Below are 17,686 nucleotides of genomic sequence, written 5' to 3' on the forward strand. Positions count from 1 at the left end.
TTAGGTGTTATTCAAAATTTAATGGAATTTACAAAAATACCCATGCCTTAAAATAAACACAGGGGCATTTTTGAAAAATTTGGCAGGATTTAACAACAAATCCTAACGAAGTATCTGCTATTGACTATTGAGACGTTTTTAAAATTGAATATCATAGTTTAAGAAGTTTTGAAGTTGAGTACCCCTAAAGTCAAATAGGTCGATAGTTCGATACCCTTAAGTGAAGTTCTCCCTAAGGAATAAGAAGTTAGTTGTATTATAAAGATTTTAGTTATTTTTTAACCGTTTAGGCCAAATGTTTTCCTTCGTGTTTGTGTTTTTGGGTTCTCAATATTCTTACAACAATTTTTCTTTTTCCTAATAGAACAACCAACTTTATTTTATTTACAAAGTTAGTAAGCTAATTGGAATTACGTATCAAAATTCTCATTCTTATAAACTTAATGAATTTTTAAATTTATTGGATATGTGGGTTTATGCTGTTAAATAAAGAAACGTGGTACAAAATTAGGGCAGCCAATAATAATAATAAAAAAGTTATTAGCATCAATAATTTTTGACGTGACCTACAAATTTGACATGAACAAATTATAAAATTTGAATTTAAACTAAGACGAACTCAGGTTATAAACAAGTCAAGTTGCCGGTGACCCATCAACCCGTTAAAAAAAACATTGTTTGGTAAGGGAAGGGGAATTGATAGTGAGAGTTGAAAGTGATAGATGTAATATAAAGTAAAAAGAATTTGTATAAAAAAGTGAAAAAATTTTGTTTTTGTAGTAAATTTTTTTTATTTAAATAATAATAAAAAATTATTAATATTTTGAATTTTGATTGTTTTTGAAATATGTGAGGAGGGGAAAGGAAAATTTTAATTCCCTTTCCAAACAAGCCCAAAAAGAAAAAGAAAAGCGAAAGTGAAAATATGAAACACAAACAACCCTAGCCGAGCGTGTTTTCTGTTCTTCACACTTTAATTTCTTTCACTCTCCACCGGCGCTCGCCACTCTCCACCGCCTTTCGTGACTCTCCTCGCCACTGCCGCTAGTGACCGTCCAGCGCCGCCAAGCCACTCGTGACTCACCTCTCCAGCGCAGCTCGTCCGAAAGGTAATCCCTTAATATGTAGACTTCCAAACTAACTCAAACACAAAGACATATTCCCAGTAATCCCTTTCCGGCCTCGGTTTCCCTTGCTCGTTGACTTCTCCATCAAATTTAGATTCTTCAGTGCATGCCAACTGCTTCTTCTTCTGTTCTGTAACAGATTTATAATAAAATCTATAATTTGTGAATTTTTGGAAGTAATTCGTTTCTGATGATTGAATGTAAAAGGAAGAGATTTGGTAGTGTGTGCGCGGGGCAAATCATAGAGTTTGGTTGATGAAAGATTTCAAGTAAATTTTCAATTAAAAAAAAAAACTTTCGGGTTAAACAGGTCGTTTCAATTCGACATGACCCGTTAGCTAAACGGGTCAATCGTGTTGTGCTGGGTTACCCGGTAAATTAATGAGTTGTCTTCCGGTTTAGGGTGTCAACCCGTTTAGCTAATCGGGTTATATACTAATACTCACCATTGCATTCTTTGTTAGCTAATAGGGAGTTTATATTCATGCACAGCCACCTAATGTCTTTGAATCCAAGTATGGAGAAGAAATGTTCGATATGTATTGACATATTTCTATTATGAGCATTATTTGTCTTGCACCATTATTTTTCAGTTGTTTCTCTAATGGTGTTTGGACTCATTATTATGCAGTATTTTTTGGGAATTGGATTTTACAATGTATAGCATCTATTCTTAATTTGAATACGAGAAGTACACAATTTTCTCTTTAAATGTTTTGTTTAATTTTACACAGGCCTTTTTAAGTAGAATTAGTAGGTTCATTTTTCATGATGGATTTTACTATGACATGATAGATTTTTGAAATATATCATGATGCATTTATAATGAAAAAACCCCGCGCATAGTGCGGGTTATAGGCTAGTTATTATTGTAATGAAAAATGCTATTTAGTATTTTCTCAATATTCTTAAATAGCACATCTCTATGTAATAGCTTAATATTGGAATTTTTTATACAGGTTCCTAACAGAGAGCTAGGATTTAGTGCAACCATGGAAGACATGGACGGAACCTCTGACGAGCTCTGCAATTCGATCCTCTCTCGTTTTGGAAACTCCACGAACGAGGACCACCAGCACCTCTGCACAGTCATAGGCGCCATGTCCCAGGAGTTCAAGGACCAGAACCTCCCTTCCACACCGGTCGCCTACTTCGGCGCCGCCTGCTCTTCCCTCGACCGCCTCGCCTCCGAGCCCCAACAGCCTGTCCACGTTGTCCAATCCCTCCTCAGCATCCTACACATCGTCCTTCCCAGAATACCCCTAGCAATTCTTCACAAGAAGGCCGAGTTCTTGTCCGACCTATTGCTTCGGGTTCTGCGGTCTCCGTTGCTATTGGTCGATGCTACAACATTTGGATTGAAATGCGTTTCCCATTTGTTGATCATCCGAGATGCTCCCGACTGGTCTGAGGTGTCTTGCTTGTACGATGTTCTATTGGGGTTCCTCACGGACTCGCGTCCTAAGGTGATATATAAAATCATAATTTCATCTCATTGTTTTAGATATAATTTGTGAGTTTCCTGTATATTCGATGTGGATATCCATATTAGTCTAGCACATGTTGTAGAAAATTTTGTTGTCTGATAAATGTGGAATTGCAAAAATCTCATGTACAATTCGGTGACTTTTTTTTTTTTTTTTTGATAAGTAATAATCTGACTTTATTAAAAGCGTCAGGCGCCCCTTAGTACACCGGCAGTATACAAGACAACGCATTGCTTGAAAATAAAAAAACAGCCCTAAAAAAGGAAGAGAGAACCCACCCAAGCCATCCCACGATAGCATCAAACCCCAACCCAAACCCTCAAAGAGCACACCACATACCCATCCAAGAACCCTCAAAACCCAACACCCTAAGACACGACACCCGAACCCCACCTCCGACCCACACACTACAGAACCTGAGCCTTTCCTCTCCTACTCCAAGGACGCACACTCGCACCGTCATAGTTAATGGAGCACTTCAGATTCTGCAGTTCCCTCCTCCCTTTGTTCTTCTGCCGCTTCCCCATAGTATCCCGATGGAAATCCTCCTCAATGGCATCCAACAATGCCAGGGCCGAATCTTCATCCTCAGCACCATCGGACTCCCACTCCAAAAGTAGATCAGGAGGAATTACGCCCAAGGGGTAAGGAGAATCACCTATCTCTCCCTGATCCCACAATACAATCTCCCCGGTTGGGCTAAACCCAACCGGCCACTCCTGAGATTGGATTAATCCATTCACTTTGGGATTCTCACCCTTGACTTCTGTCTTTGATATACAGTCGCTCAAAGGATTTCTCGGGAGAAGGAACCCTCGCCGAAGGCCCACTCCCCCATTTGGCTTCGGCAATTTCTGACCCACAGACCCGTCCAACGCCTGGGAAGTACCCGCGCACTGTGTCATCGGCGAACACAAAGCAGTCACTGCCTCTTCAATCAAGGGAATATCCAGCTTACTCGCTTTGGCCTTCGATTTCCGCTGATACCTCATGACTGATTTTGTTTCGGACGGGTAAATGAGCGACCCACTGTCCGTCATCACTGGAAGAGACAATCGAATCCTCTCTCCCAACTCATCCGCCCCCACAGAGGGAAACTCAAATCCTTTAGGGCCCGGCTCCATTCCCCCAAGCTTACCCGAGGATAAGCCACACCCATACCTTTCTAGACGCTTGATGGGCTTCACCGCACACACTGAGATATCTTCAACCATCGCCGTGCACCCGCTAGGAAGCTCTCCATTTTCCGACATCCCCCCATCCACGCCAATCGTCATCTTCTTCGGCCTAGACCCATCTTGCCAGTCCAAAACGTGATGAGCGGAAAGAGCCGTAGTCTCCACCGGGGCAGCACCCTCCATCGACGACGAACCTCCCTTGAGCCCCCCACCGGTAGAACTCGACCCGTCCACGGCTTCCGGCGCCAAAGAGCCCAGTCCCGAAGATCCAGATTCCAATCTCGCTTCGTCGAGACCACAAATCTGCTCCGGGGAAGTCCTCTTAGCCTTCTTGAGCTTGGGCTTAGAGCCCAACTTCTTATAACCAACCTTCCAACGTGGCCTACTAACTGAGGATATCTTGCACTGGCCCATTTTCAGCCCAACAGAAGATCTCCTTCTCCAGCCCACGTTTGACCCACTCACCCAATCCAGCCAAACTCCAACCTGTTCAAGAATCTTTCTGCAGACTCTGACATCGCTGTCCCTGCTACTGCACTTTCTGACTTTTCGCACGTTGAAACCATCGCCACCGAGGTCTTTCCCGGCCGGAACCAAACGGCTCTTCTCCCAGACGTAACAGTCCACCGCCTGCCGAATAATCTCGCAGGACCGGTCCTTTAACGTGAGCTGCTCCTCGCACCAGGCCGCCTCCTCCTGCGCGACCTTATTCCTGTCACCAGATGCAGAGATGGATGGCGACGAGCGAACCGCCTCCGCGAAAGACAGAGATCCCGCAGCCTTCCCGAACCAAACCCCCACCTTCTTCCCCCTTAACTTCTCTTCCGGCGAGGAACCACCGGGCCCGCGCCCAGCCGCATTACCAACCACTACTAAGGCCTTACGCAGCTCAGAGATGAACTTGATCCAGCCCCATCCATCCAGCCCCATCCACGCAGCTCGGTGACTTTTAAATGGGGGTTTGGTTCATTTTTATGAACTCCCAATGCATACTTGTTGAAAAGATGGTTCCAGTCTCTAAAATTATTTGTTAAAAAAAAGTACTGCCTATAAAGATTTGTATTGATATATGTTTGATAGATTAAGGGGCGCCTTCCGGTTTTTTATTGCGATTGGATTATTACTTATAAAAAAAAAATGTTTATAGATTATTCACTTGCGAGAAGTTTTAAGGTGGTGAGACAATGACCTAGTGGGTAAATCATATTCTGACTGTACTGAGTAGATATGTGCTTCAGAGTCCTTAAATGAATGTATATAGGAAGTTTAGGCTATGAGATATGAGATACATTGTATAATTACTTATCAAAAAAAGATACATTTGTATAATTTCATCTACAAAAGATGTTGGCACCTTACGTAAATAAGCACAATCAAATTTTGTGCAAGGATAAAGGTGATGTCTTTGCTATGTGTTACTTTATTTATTTATTTTTAAGATTTGAAGATGTTGTCAGGTTTAGGATATCTAATATCTAGTGTGGATGGCGATGGACACTAGTAATGTGGTGGTGTAGTGAAGGGTAGCACAATGGTGATTGGTTTGTTTTTTGTCTAACGTTATGAATATGGCATCATAATATATTCACTCTAAAAGAAAGGCGGAGAATATTATTTTAATTCCAAGGGGTTGGATTAAGTGGTAAGGGCCTTGGTCTTGGTGGCATCCCAATCAGGTTTAGGGTTCGAATCTCCTTGGGTGCAAATAATTCCTTAGGGCCATGCCCTTTGGCAAAGTCGAAGTTTGACCTGATCCATTTAGAGGGGGCGCTTTGCATAGGTTCAGGGTTTTCCCGACAGGGGTGATTATGCCTTGGAGTGGTTCCCCGTCATAAAAAAAAGAAGTATATAACACAAGATGTAAATTGTACCCTCCTTTATTTCTTGACTATAATGATTAAACGACAACAATTCCTGGTGTATATGAGAGAATGTAATTGCTTGTATGGTACTCATGTATTTACCAAATAACAACAAAACTGTAGTAATCGCTTTTGGTAACGTATTCATCTAAATGTAAGGTATAATCTTTTGAATTTGTTATTTCATATCTTGGCTAAATCTCTAAGGGGATCAAAGCTTTACAATCAATTTGGTGTTTGGAACGATATATTATGCAACAGATATGTTAGGTGAGAATGCAATTGATCTTTGTAGTGCTTTTTATGTTTTAGTTTTATCGATCAAGCTTGGTGTTTGGTTTGACCCTCGAAGCTGTGTGCTAATTTGTTTCTAAACAATAGGTAAGAAGGCAATCGCATTTGTGTCTTCGAGATTCCTTATCAAGATTTCAGGAAGCATCAGCGCTGGCATCTGCAAGTGAAGGGATTGTGAAGATATTTGAAAGGTCTCTTTTGCTTGCAGGTGGATCAAAAACGAATGCCACTGAAGGATCCAAAGGAGCTCAGGAGGTCCTTTATGTTTTGGATGCTTTGAAAGAGTGTCTTCCCCTTATATCAATGAAGTATAGAACGAGCGTCCTCAAGCGCTTCAAAACTCTAATGGAATTGCACCAACCCCTTGTCACAAGGCGCATAGCAGATAGTTTGTATTTTCTTCTTCTTGTCCCAGATCTAGATGTTTCTCCTGAGGCATTGTGCGATTTGATAAGCTCAATAGCTTTGTCTGTCTCCACGAATGAGACATCTGTGGATGCTATGACATTCGCTGCTCGCCTGCTTGATGTTGGAATGAGTAAAATGTATTCACTTAATAGGGAATTATGCGTAACAAAGCTCCCTGTTGTATTCAATGCATTCAAAGGTTTGTTTTTTTTCTTTTTGGGATGTAATTATGTTCACTTTTCTTGGATTAGAGAACCTTTCTCCAAGTTAGTGCTTGTATCAATTTTAACTATCAGCTAAACAAAAGTGACAATGATCTAGTATATTTCTCTCTTTCGTATTTGCAGATATTTTGGCATCTGAACATGAGGAGGCCATATATGCAGCCATGAATGCATTGAAGAGTCTGATAAATGCTTGCATTGATGAAAAATTGATCAAACAGGGTCCACACAATGATGCAAGGAGGTTTGAGCCTACTATCATTGAAAAATTATGTATAACTATCGAAAGCTTACTTGATTATCACTATGCTGCTGTTTGGGACATAGCATTTCAAGTTGTTTCAACATTGTTTGATAAATTAGGTAATCCCTTGGCTGTTTCTAAGTTCTTTTTTTTTAGTCCTGTTCACTTTGAGATTTCTATTTGATTGCCAGTTGTTTGTGTTAGAAATATTGCATGTATAGAAGATCAAGCCATCCGATGTTGCGTGTAGGGATGATCTTCCTCATTCTTTCATCAGATGGTTTGTGCATCATTTCGATATCACATCTTCTACTATGTTGTATGTTTATTTTTATGTTCATGGGTCTAAATTTATAATGTTATCACAACTTTTATCATACAGGGCATTATTCTTCTTATCTTTTGAGGGGGATCCTTAGCAGCTTGGCTGACATGCAGAAGTTGCCTGATGAAGATTTTCCTTTCAGGAAACAGGTATTGTTGTTTTTCAAGTTATAAGTATTCTTGCATTGTATTATAGCTTTTAATGGCCCTATAACATCATCGTTTTGATGTAACCCTCTGTAAGTGTTTGGGAGTTGTTATGACAGCTAAGTGTTAGAATTTGTTGTTCTGATACGTTCAGAATTTTATGGCTTACCTGGCAGCACACATAGCAGTACTGAATCCCCAAGACAACAGTGAATAAGGAGTAGAATCTCCATATTTATTTCCCTACTTGTTTTAGCTAATAAGGAATGTATTTCCACTAGTTTATTTCCTTCCTAGTTAATTTTATTGAATGATGTAATGACGGCTAGACCTAATGGTTATGTCTTATGACCTAGCCGTCTTCTATATGAGTGTAACCCTAATCAATAAAATATTATGCTGAATTATTATCAAACCTAAAATCTTTGTTGGTATCTTGGAGGTCACGGCTCCCTCAAAGTAGCCATTGGAGATCACGACTCTCTCAAAGTAGCCTATATCCCTTTTTCCTTTGTTCTGTTACTATTTGATTGCATCAAGTGGTATTAGAGTAAGGTTGATTGATTTCTACAATAATCTCCGATCCACACCATCACCATGTCTTTCCAATTTTTCTGGAATGAAGAGGAACAAGCAAGGCTAGAAAAGATGCTGTCAAAATTCATCGCGTGGAAAGATGAATCTAGCAAGCCCCACCCATAACACCTATCTCACCAGCTACCACCGTCACAAAAAAGAGGAAGAAACGAGTGGTTGAAGCAACAAAAATCCATCCACACTGACGTCCCACCAAACCATCGTCGACCGGCTGCAGATCAGCCCATTCCAGCCGCACATCTAGAAATCACCAAATCCAGGCCTCTAGATGCGACGTTAACCACCATGCCGCTGAAGGCTTCCCACTGTCAAGTCTTCCGCTGTCGCCGGCCACCCCACACGCAATAATTATTACATCACAGCCCAGTTGTCACACTCTCATAAATAAAAGAAAGAAGGGACGTGTTTTTGCTTGGTTTAGGAACTAAAGAAGGAAAGAAAAGTTGTTGTTGATGTGGCTGCTGCTATACAAGTTGGATTTTATGATATTGGCATTGGAGCTGGCTTGGAATCCATGACTGTTGATTCAATGGCATGGAACGGGTATGTCAACCCAAAAGTAAAGATCTTTGAACCAGTCCAAAATTGCCTTCTTCCCATGGGTGTCACCTCAGAAAATGTTCCACAACGTTTTGGTGTAACTAGGCAAGATCAAGATCAGGCTGCAGTTGAGTCACATAGGCGAGCTGCTACTGCTACTGCCTCTGGTAAATTCAAAGATGAAATTATTCCTGTGCCCACCAGGATTGTTGACCCGAAAATGGGCGAGGAGAAACCTGTTACAATCTCTATTGATGATGGGATTCAACCTAACGCAACATTGTCAGACCTGGCAAAGCTGAAGCCTGTGTTCAAGAAAGAGGGAACCACCACTGAAGGCAATTCTAGCCAAGTGAGTGATGGTGCTGGGGCTGTTCTCCTCATGAAGAGAAGTGTTGCATTGCAAAAAGGATTACCCATCCTTGGTGTATGCAGGACTCTTGTCGGTGTTGGTGTCGATCCAACAATTCATGGAGTAATTTTTACAAAACCAGAACTGAAACCGAATGGGAAGAAGAGATGGAGCCAAGGGTGGAAGGGCAGGGAGTGAATTTTGCAAAACCAGAATTCTTCCTTGGGCACAAGGAAGTTGTTAGGGGGAAGGGATGATATGTTCAGAATTTTAGGGCTTACGTGGCAGCACACTTGGCAGTATCGAATCCCCAAGACATCAGTTTTTAAGGAGTAGAATCTCCATATTTCTTTCCCTACATGTTTTAGCTAATAAGGAATGTATTTTCACTAGTTTATTTCATTCCTAGTTAATTTTCCTGCATGATGTAATGACGGCTAGACCTAATGGTTATGTCTTATGGCCTAGGCGTCTTCTATATAAGTGTAACTTTAATCAGTAAAATATCATGCTGAATTATTATCAAACTTAGAACCTTTGTTGGTATCTTGGAGGTCACGGCTCTCTCGAAGTAGCCATTGGAAATCACGGCTCTCTTGAAGTAACCTATATCCCTTTTTCATTTGTTCTTTTACTATTTGATAGCATCATGTTCTTTTAGAATGACTTCCCCTGGAAAAGCATTTGGCGGACCAAGGTTCCCTTGAAAGTTGCTTTCTTCGCTTGGGCGGCAGCGCTAGGGAAAGATCCTTATCTTAGACAATTTCAGAATGAGGCGTGTCATTGTGATTGATAGATGTTGTATGTGCAAAATGAATGGGGAGCCTGTGGATCACCTTCTTCTCCATTGTAAGGTCACGCGCGCTCTATGGAATGCCATCTTCATTCGCTTTAGTCTGTCTTGGGTTATGCCTCTTCGGGTAGTAGATTTATTCGCTTACTGGTGGACGGGTGGTCGCTCTCGGAGTGCGGTTGCGTGGAAGATGGTTCCTTGTTGCCTTTTGTGGTGCTTGTGGATGGAACATAACGATAGACAGTTCAAGGACAAAGAAAGAACCATTGAGGAGCTCATTTCCTTTTTTTTTATTCTTTGTACTCTTGGACGGCTGCGTTTCTTGCCCCTTTAGTGTTTAGTTTTAATGTTTTCCTTGTATTGTTTTCTTCTTCTTCTTAGCCGCCTATCTTGTATACTCCCTGTATACTTAATTGTGCTTTGCGTTTTTTATTGACATTACTCTTATCAAAAGAAAAAAAGAATGACTAACAGTTCATTCTTTGTGGAGCTCTGGATTTTTTCTTATTCAGTATGTCTTTGCTTTACCTCTATAGTTTTTGGTATTTACTATGAAAATAACCTTGTATCCCTACATCCTTTCATTCTTGTTTAACTGCATTGCTCAGAACCATCTTATCCAAGATGGCAAAAATTCAGAACCTTGGGCCACAAAACCATAGATCCAAGGAACTAAAACTTGTTTTATAATTTTACTTATGAATGGTAGATATTGACTTAATGTTTTTTTGTATAACCTCTCGGAAGAGTTTATGGAGCTCAGTCCAATAGCAATTGTTTAAGGGATAGATTGCAATAACAGACCGATACTTGCAAATCATAGGGTATTTAATTTGTTAATGGGTTTCATTAATGTTGTGATCTATCCATGTTATTTGTTGACTGACATGCACAGTGTCTGCTGACTCAGCCACTACTAAAAACAAAATGATTAAGTGTAGCACTCACTTTTACTGGCAATTTACAGTTCATTGGCTGCAAACTGTGCTGATATTATGCTTCTCTTTGCTGAAGATAATGTGGAAGCCCCATTTACTTGGTTTATCTACCAGTTTTCAGCTTTGTACCATGGATTAACATTCTGATTGATCAATATGCAGCTACATGAATGCCTTGGATCAGCCCTTGGTGCATTGGGACCTGAAACTTTTTTGGGCCTTCTACCTCTTAATTTAGAGGCTGAAGACCTATCTGAGGCAAATGTTTGGCTTTTTCCAATTCTGAAGCATTATACGATAGGTGCCCATTTAAGCTTCTTCACAGATTCAGTTTTGGGTATGATTGGACTGTTGAAGCAGAAATCTCGAAAGGTAAAACCTTTCAGAGCAATTAGATGCTGTTTTCCTTTCTTATATATATATATATGTGTGTGTGTGTGTGTGTGTGTATATATATATATGTGTGTGTGTGTGTGTGTGTATATATATATATGTGTGTGTGTGTGTGTGTGTATATATATATATATGTGTGTGTGTGTGTATATATATATATGTGTGTGTGTATATATATATGTATATATATATATGTATATATATATATATGTATATGGCATTTGCTTAATCACTTCTTGCTTTCGGCAGCTTGAGTTACAAGGACGGGCCATTTCATCAAGAACTGCAGATGCGTTTGTGTACTCTTTGTGGTCTTTATTGCCTTCATTTTGCAACTATCCTTTCGATATGGCTGAAAGTTTCAAGGATCTAAAAAAAGCTTTATGTAGTGCCCTTCATGAAGAACCTGATACTCGTGGAGTAATATGCTCCAGTTTGCAGATTCTTATTCAACAGAATAAGAAAATTTTGGAAGAGAAAAGTGAGATGCCTGATACTGAAGAAGGCATTGCCAGACAGCGAGCAGTGGCCCGTTACACCCCACAGGTTGCAGCAAAAAATATGAGTGTGCTTAAGTCATCTGCCCACGAGTTATTAAATGTTTTGTCAGGTGTCCTCCTGCAATCTAAAACAGATGATGGCGGTTCTTTACAGGTACTTGAACCATCTCAATCAATTGAGAACGCCGTTACTGTCAATCTTGGCTGCTGGCAGATAGATTTATTTTTAATTTTGTAATAAATTTATTTGTGCATTTTCTTTATATATATATGTGTGTGTGTGTTTATTATTTCTTTATTTTTAGAAGTGCTTTTCACTGTAGAAAAGCTAATTACAATGTTGAAGCTTGTAGCATTAACATTGTATTTTTAGGTTTGGGGTAAAGTTTATAATAATGTCGTTTGCGCCGTGCAGTCCACAATCTGTGAACTTGCTTCAATATCAGAGAAAAAAGTAGTATCGAGCTTCTTCTCTGATACAATGCAGAAGCTTTTGAAGGTTACTCAGGAGGCCAGAAAACCAGAAAATTCAAGAAATTCTAATTCTAGGCAGATTGACCATGCCTCAGATGAAAGTTCACCGTCACTTTTGAGGTATTCCTTTTTCTTTTCTTTTTCCTATTATATGTTGCTACATGTTGTCCGGGTAGCTCAATCAGCTAGGAACCACGCCTCATGAAGCGAAAGTTAGTAGTTTGAATATCTCATTGCCCTCCCATTGGGAACAAAAAATTACTTATAAAAAAAAGTATATGTTGCTACATGTTTGGTTGCACATGACAGCTTTTTGGTCTCTCTTATGTATCATTTTCAATTATAAAGTCCCATAATTTTCTTGTTTTTTACATCAAGTGATAGGTGTTGGGGTTTGCGATATTGGCACTGTAGTTATTCCTTCATCTTATCTGCAGGGCACGGCTATTGGATTTGGCAGTTTCACTTTTACCTGGTTTGAACGCTAAAGAGATTGATGTTTTATTTGTCGCAATAAAGCCTGCATTACAGGTTAGTAAATGAGTCTATATAATTCGGTGATGTAACTTTGCTGTCTATGGAGGAAATTTCTAGAAGGCACTGCTTATAACGGAAATTTCTAGAAGGCACTGCTTATAACGGACAGGATGTTGTAATTAAGAGTGAAAAACTTTTGAACTGCAGGATGTTGAAGGTCTGATACAAAAGAAGGCGTACAAAGTTCTTTCAGTTGTTCTCAAGGTATTTTTGTTTGTAAGTGCTGAGGCTTTTAGCTTTTATCTGTACCATCATGTCATTGCATATTGCAGATAATTTGTGCCCATTTTACCTTACGTAATATCATGTGTTTGTAGAATGGGAGAAACCATGATTAACCGATAGAAGTTGGTTGGTTTACCTGGCTTAAAGTCGTAGTAGTAGCAGGCGAATCCCAGACATCAGAATGTGCATTTTGTTTTGTGTATTATTCACCATAATTTCTCCTATATTTAGAAGAGCCATTATAATTAAGGCATCTTTTAGCCACGTCAAAAACTTTCATGTCCTTCTCTTCAAATAAATTTGTCTGACCTATGGATCTCTTTTGTGTGGGGGCAGAACTGTGATTGGTTTCTTTCAGCAAAGCTCGAGGAATTGCTCGGGCTTATGATTGAAGTGCTACCTTCATGCCATTTTTCCGCCAAACGTCACAGACTTGATTGCCTGTACTTTCTAGTAGTATATGTTGCCAAGGTAGTTGAAGATAGGAGTGCCATTTCTATTATTATTGTATTATTATTATTTTACCTTAAAATGCAATACTCAATTGGGTCAGGGTTCAAACTTGACAAGTGTGCAACTTAATCTTGACCTTAGAATTTATGCTCTTGTTTACAGGATAATTCAGAGCAGAGGCGACGTGACATCATTAGTTCTTTCCTAACAGAAATAATGCTTGCACTTAAAGAGGTATTCTGGGAGCCTTATCCATTTTTATTTTATATTTTTCTCGACTTGCGGTTGAACATTATGCTGGTTATTCCGGGAGCCTTATTCATTTAAATTTATCCTTAAATCTCTTGGACTTGGTGCTCCTTTCATGGTCGAACTTGTTTGCTTCACTTTTAAGTTTGCTGTCATTATCATTTACCTAAAGTATTAGGTTTAAAGTTTCCTTTCTCTTCTGTCTGTCTAAGATATTCTCTTTGTTACTGCTTAATTAAAAAATTTCTTTGGCTTAGAAAAATTATTTTACATGTTCTTTCTATCTTGTAATGATCCTTGTCTTGGCATATAGTTCAAGAAAGTCTTTTGATTCTTTTTTCGATTGGTTCTATCGAAATGACGGACAGACTGCATGTTGGTTGCATTCTATGCTTTAGTTGCAGCAGTTGAGGATGTGTAATGAATAAGTGGTGTGTTGGTGGTGGTTATGGCAATGGTGGCATTGATGGTTCATTGGCTTTGTATGGTGTTCAGTCGCATCTATAAAAACATTTATTATTGAGGAAAAAATAACTGTAACTTGTGTAGGCTTGAATTACTCTCTCTCTCTCTCTCTCACCCTCACACACAATGGCTTCTGAACATGCTGCTTTATATATTCTGATCCATCTTCTACAATAATTTTTCTTGCAGGCAAATAAAAAAACAAGAAACAGAGCATATGATATTCTTGTCCAAATTGGCCATGCATGTGGGGATGAAGAGAAAGGCGGAAATAGAGAAAACTTGTTTCAATTTTTCAACATGGTACTAATTGAACCATGTTTTGAAATTCATTACTAAACTGATTGAAGTAATGATTCTATTTAATGGACGTTTTAGATACATTTTAGAATGCCAAAAATTATCATGTCAAGGTTCCTTTCTTTTGATTGCTGTTGACTAAACTATCAACTAAAATTGCTATCATCTTGAATTGATTTTTTATGATGAATCTTCATTTTTTAGAAATTGACCATGTGGTGGTTGTGGTAAGTAAAGTTTCTTCATGTGACAGGTAGCCGGAGGACTAGCTGGTGAGACACCTCACATGGTCAGTGCTGCAGTCAAAGGCTTAGCTCGCTTGGCTTACGAGTTTCCAAATCTTGTTTCAACTGCGTGCAATTTACTTCCATCCACGTTTCTCCTCCTCCAGAGAAAGAATAAAGAAATTATCAAGGTTTCTCCCTGTCCTTCGATATGTCTAGTTTATTATCATTTTAGGTTGTTTCACTGAACTACTTAATTAGGTCATTGATCTCTCTCTCTCTCTCTCTCTCTCTCTCTCTCTGATCTTATCTTAAGGTATTCTGTACTGTTTTTCAATGCAGGCTAATTTAGGTTTGTTAAAGGTGTTGGTGGCAAAATCACAGCCTGAAGGGTTGCAAATGCATTTGACGAGCATGGTGGAAGGCTTGCTGAAGTGGCAAGATAACACCAAAAACCACTTTAAAGCCAAGGTTGGCTAATCAGAATTTTTTGTAACTCTTTCAATTGCTATGGCAAATGGTCACGATTTCATTCACTGATCGTCCTGAATTCTCTTTGATCATTTTTTAATCCTTTTCAGGTTAAGCATCTCCTGGAAATTCTTGTCAAGAAGTGCGGTCTGGAGGCAGTTAAGGCTGTGATGCCCGAGGAACACATGAAACTCCTTACTAATATACGAAAGGTCTGTTGAAAAATCCTCATATGCTAGAAATAAAACTTGAGTGGGTGTCATTTTTGACGTACTTGATTCTTGTCAAATACAGCTCAAGGAACGGAAAGAGAAGAAGCTAAGAGCTAAATCAGAAGCAAGATCTCAACTGTCAAAAGCAACCACATCCAGGTTTAATAATCTCTTGCAATATAATATTAATAATGTATATACATAAACTACATCTACCCAGATGTTCATACATATTTTTGTGTTTCTGCCATCAATAAATACATGAATCTAATGCTCTGATGTGTTTAAAACATTCCATTTTCTAGTTCTATGTATGAGGCATAATGATACTATGCTGGTGTTTTTACAAATGCCATGTGTTCTGTACCAGAGGTTATGTGGACAATATGTATTTAGCAGTGGGATTTTTGGCTCCATGGTACTCATATGGTATCCAAGTTCTACCAATTAATCTTGATCATTTCTGAACTATAGGTGCTATTAATGTAGTTAATGCCCATTTTCATTGTGTGAGTCCGTATGCAAATTCAAATGCCCGCAAAGAAATGAATCCATCTTTTTTAGTCATTATAATTGGTGATTTTTGTACTTATTTATTTTTATCTTTTCAGGCTAAGCAAATGGAATGATACAAAAATATTTTCTGATTTTGGCGATGATGAAAGCGAGGGAAGTGATGCTGAGTACATGGATGCCAGGACAATGTCTGGTCGACGGAGCAAGGGTTCCTCACAGCTAAAGTCCAAAGCATCCTTATTGCGGTTGGTTTGTTGAACATTTGGGTCTGCTTATTTCATGTTCATGACTAGTTGGAGTATATTAGATTAGCCATTACGGGATATACATCACTTATAAGAAAAAAACCATTTATAATCTTGGACACTAGAAATTTGTGTAATCGACGCATCCCAGACTTGCAGTTTAGTTTGTTTAGTCATTTTAGGCCGTCAAAGTAGAGTTTTGTTGATAAATTATTCTCTAGAGATCTGATAGTTGACACAGTCCAGTCCACTCATGAGCAGTATGGCCTCCTCTCTCTCTCTCTCTCTCTCTCTCTCTACGGTTACCATCAAATTGTACTTGCGTGACAAGACAATTTCCTTTACCAATATTTGTAGCTGCTTCATTGAACATCATTGATCCATTTTTATGAACTTGTGATTCACAAGTCAACTGATACAATTTTCCTCTACTTCTCCAGCTCCAAGAGTAGAGCAGCTAAGAACTTGCCCGAGCACTTGTTCGACCAATTAGAAGATGAGCCACTTGACTTGCTTGATAGGCAAAAAACAATATTATCTCTTCGATCTAAGCATCTAAAGCGGAAAGTAGATTTGGATGAGCCAGAACTGGACTCTGAAGGGCGTTTGATTATTCGTGATGGAGAAGAACCAAAGAAGGAAATACCATCTGACCCTGATTTGGATGCAAAGAGTGAAGCAGGTAGTCACTTGTCAGTGAACTCGAGGAGAAACCAGAAGCGCAGGAAAACATCAGACTCTGGCGGTTGGGCTTACACAGGTAGCGAGTACTCTAGCAAGAAGGCAGGGGGGGATGTGAAAAGGAAGGATAAGCTTGAACCATATGCATATTGGCCACTTGATCGCAAAATGATGAGCCGTAGACCTGAGCATCGGGCTGCTGCAAGGAAAGGGATGGCAAGCGTGGTAAAGATGACAAAAAAGCTTGAAGGGAAGAGTGCCTCAATTGCACTCTCCAGTAAAGGCTTGAAGTTTAAAAGGAGTCAAAAGAAGAAGGGCAGCAAGAAATGAAGCAGGTGAAAAAGAACCATCTACATTGTTTAAATACATCACCTTGAAGATTTGCACTCTAAATTATGTGTTTTCTTTTTTCTTGGTTATTTAATTTGGGGGATCAGATTTTTGTATGTTGTAAATTAGATAGGAATCAAGCAATCTTTCGGCGGTGCATGTCAAAGGGAAACGCTCATAATTGAAACGAGCAGTTTTGCTTGCAATTAATTTTGCAGTTTACCAAAGATTTCCTTCATGATCTGTATGGTATAATATCATCTCAAGTTCACAAATTAAAGTTTCTGGCATCATTTCATGCTACTTCAAGTGCAAAACCAGGTCCAATTAAAATTTTTAGGTTGGGCATGATGTAATAAAACAAAATTTTGGTAAATGATTTGACATTATATACACCATAAAATTGTAAATCTAATTTGAGCAATAAAATAAATCCTGAATATTGGGTGCTATCATTTTGGATCCCCATAGGGGAAATAAAAGCTACAAGTCGTTTATGAGATAAGTTTAGATGCATCTTGATTATTTGGTAAAAATGAAGACTAAACCTCGTTTATTTGCAGGAAAGTTACATATAGTGCCGTTATAAGTAGGGTTAATAATTTTTGACACGACTTATAAACTCGATATAAAATCAACGTAAAATTAAAAGGTTGGATGAAATTTGATCCGTTTAATTAAATGGAACAGGTTATGATTGACCTATATAGTTTTATACCCATGCTTCGATACATCTCGAATTCGACATAAACCGAATACAAAATTAAAGGACTAAGGTTAAAGGGTTTTGACTAGTTTGATGAAATGTATTAGGTTAAAATTGACGTATAAACTTTTATACGTATGCATCAATACAATCCAAACCCAATATGCACGAAATTACCATCCAAGTCATA

General features: G+C 39.0%; 1 protein-coding gene across 2 annotated transcripts; it reads left to right on the forward strand.

The window, feature by feature from the left end:
- Window positions 1-908: 908 nt before the first annotated feature.
- LOC133851110 (uncharacterized) lies at window positions 909-17,093 on the forward strand. Of its 2 annotated transcripts, none has more exons than XM_062287423.1 (19): window positions 909-1,109; window positions 2,087-2,593; window positions 6,036-6,555; window positions 6,704-6,943; window positions 7,207-7,298; window positions 10,678-10,887; window positions 11,158-11,562; window positions 11,824-12,002; window positions 12,320-12,413; window positions 12,567-12,635; window positions 12,981-13,115; window positions 13,260-13,331; window positions 14,001-14,114; window positions 14,365-14,526; window positions 14,678-14,806; window positions 14,917-15,018; window positions 15,101-15,177; window positions 15,630-15,779; window positions 16,220-17,093. In XM_062287423.1, exons 2-19 carry the CDS (start codon window positions 2,120-2,122, stop codon window positions 16,788-16,790), a joined length of 3,795 nt encoding a protein of 1,264 aa, XP_062143407.1. In that variant the 5' UTR covers window positions 909-1,109; window positions 2,087-2,119; the 3' UTR covers window positions 16,791-17,093. The 2 variants fall into 2 exon arrangements, with proteins under 2 accessions (XP_062143407.1, XP_062143408.1); XM_062287424.1 differs by having other exon boundaries at window positions 910-1,109; window positions 12,567-12,623.
- The last annotated feature ends 593 nt before the right edge of the window (window positions 17,094-17,686 follow it).

Source organism: Alnus glutinosa, chromosome 12 (genome assembly GCF_958979055.1).
Source record: "Alnus glutinosa chromosome 12, dhAlnGlut1.1, whole genome shotgun sequence".
NCBI lineage: Eukaryota > Viridiplantae > Streptophyta > Magnoliopsida > Fagales > Betulaceae > Alnus > Alnus glutinosa.

Excerpts from the sequence above, each read along its gene's own strand:
- LOC133851110 (XM_062287423.1), top strand. The coding sequence starts at position 2,120 with ATGGAAGACATGGACGGAACCTCTGACGAGCTCTGCAATTCGATCCTC. Across the intron at positions 12,414-12,566 it reads CAATAAAGCCTGCATTACAG|GATGTTGAAGGTCTGATACA; the intron begins GTTAGTAAATGA and ends TTTGAACTGCAG. Across the intron at positions 15,780-16,219 it reads TCCAAAGCATCCTTATTGCG|CTCCAAGAGTAGAGCAGCTA; the intron begins GTTGGTTTGTTG and ends CTACTTCTCCAG.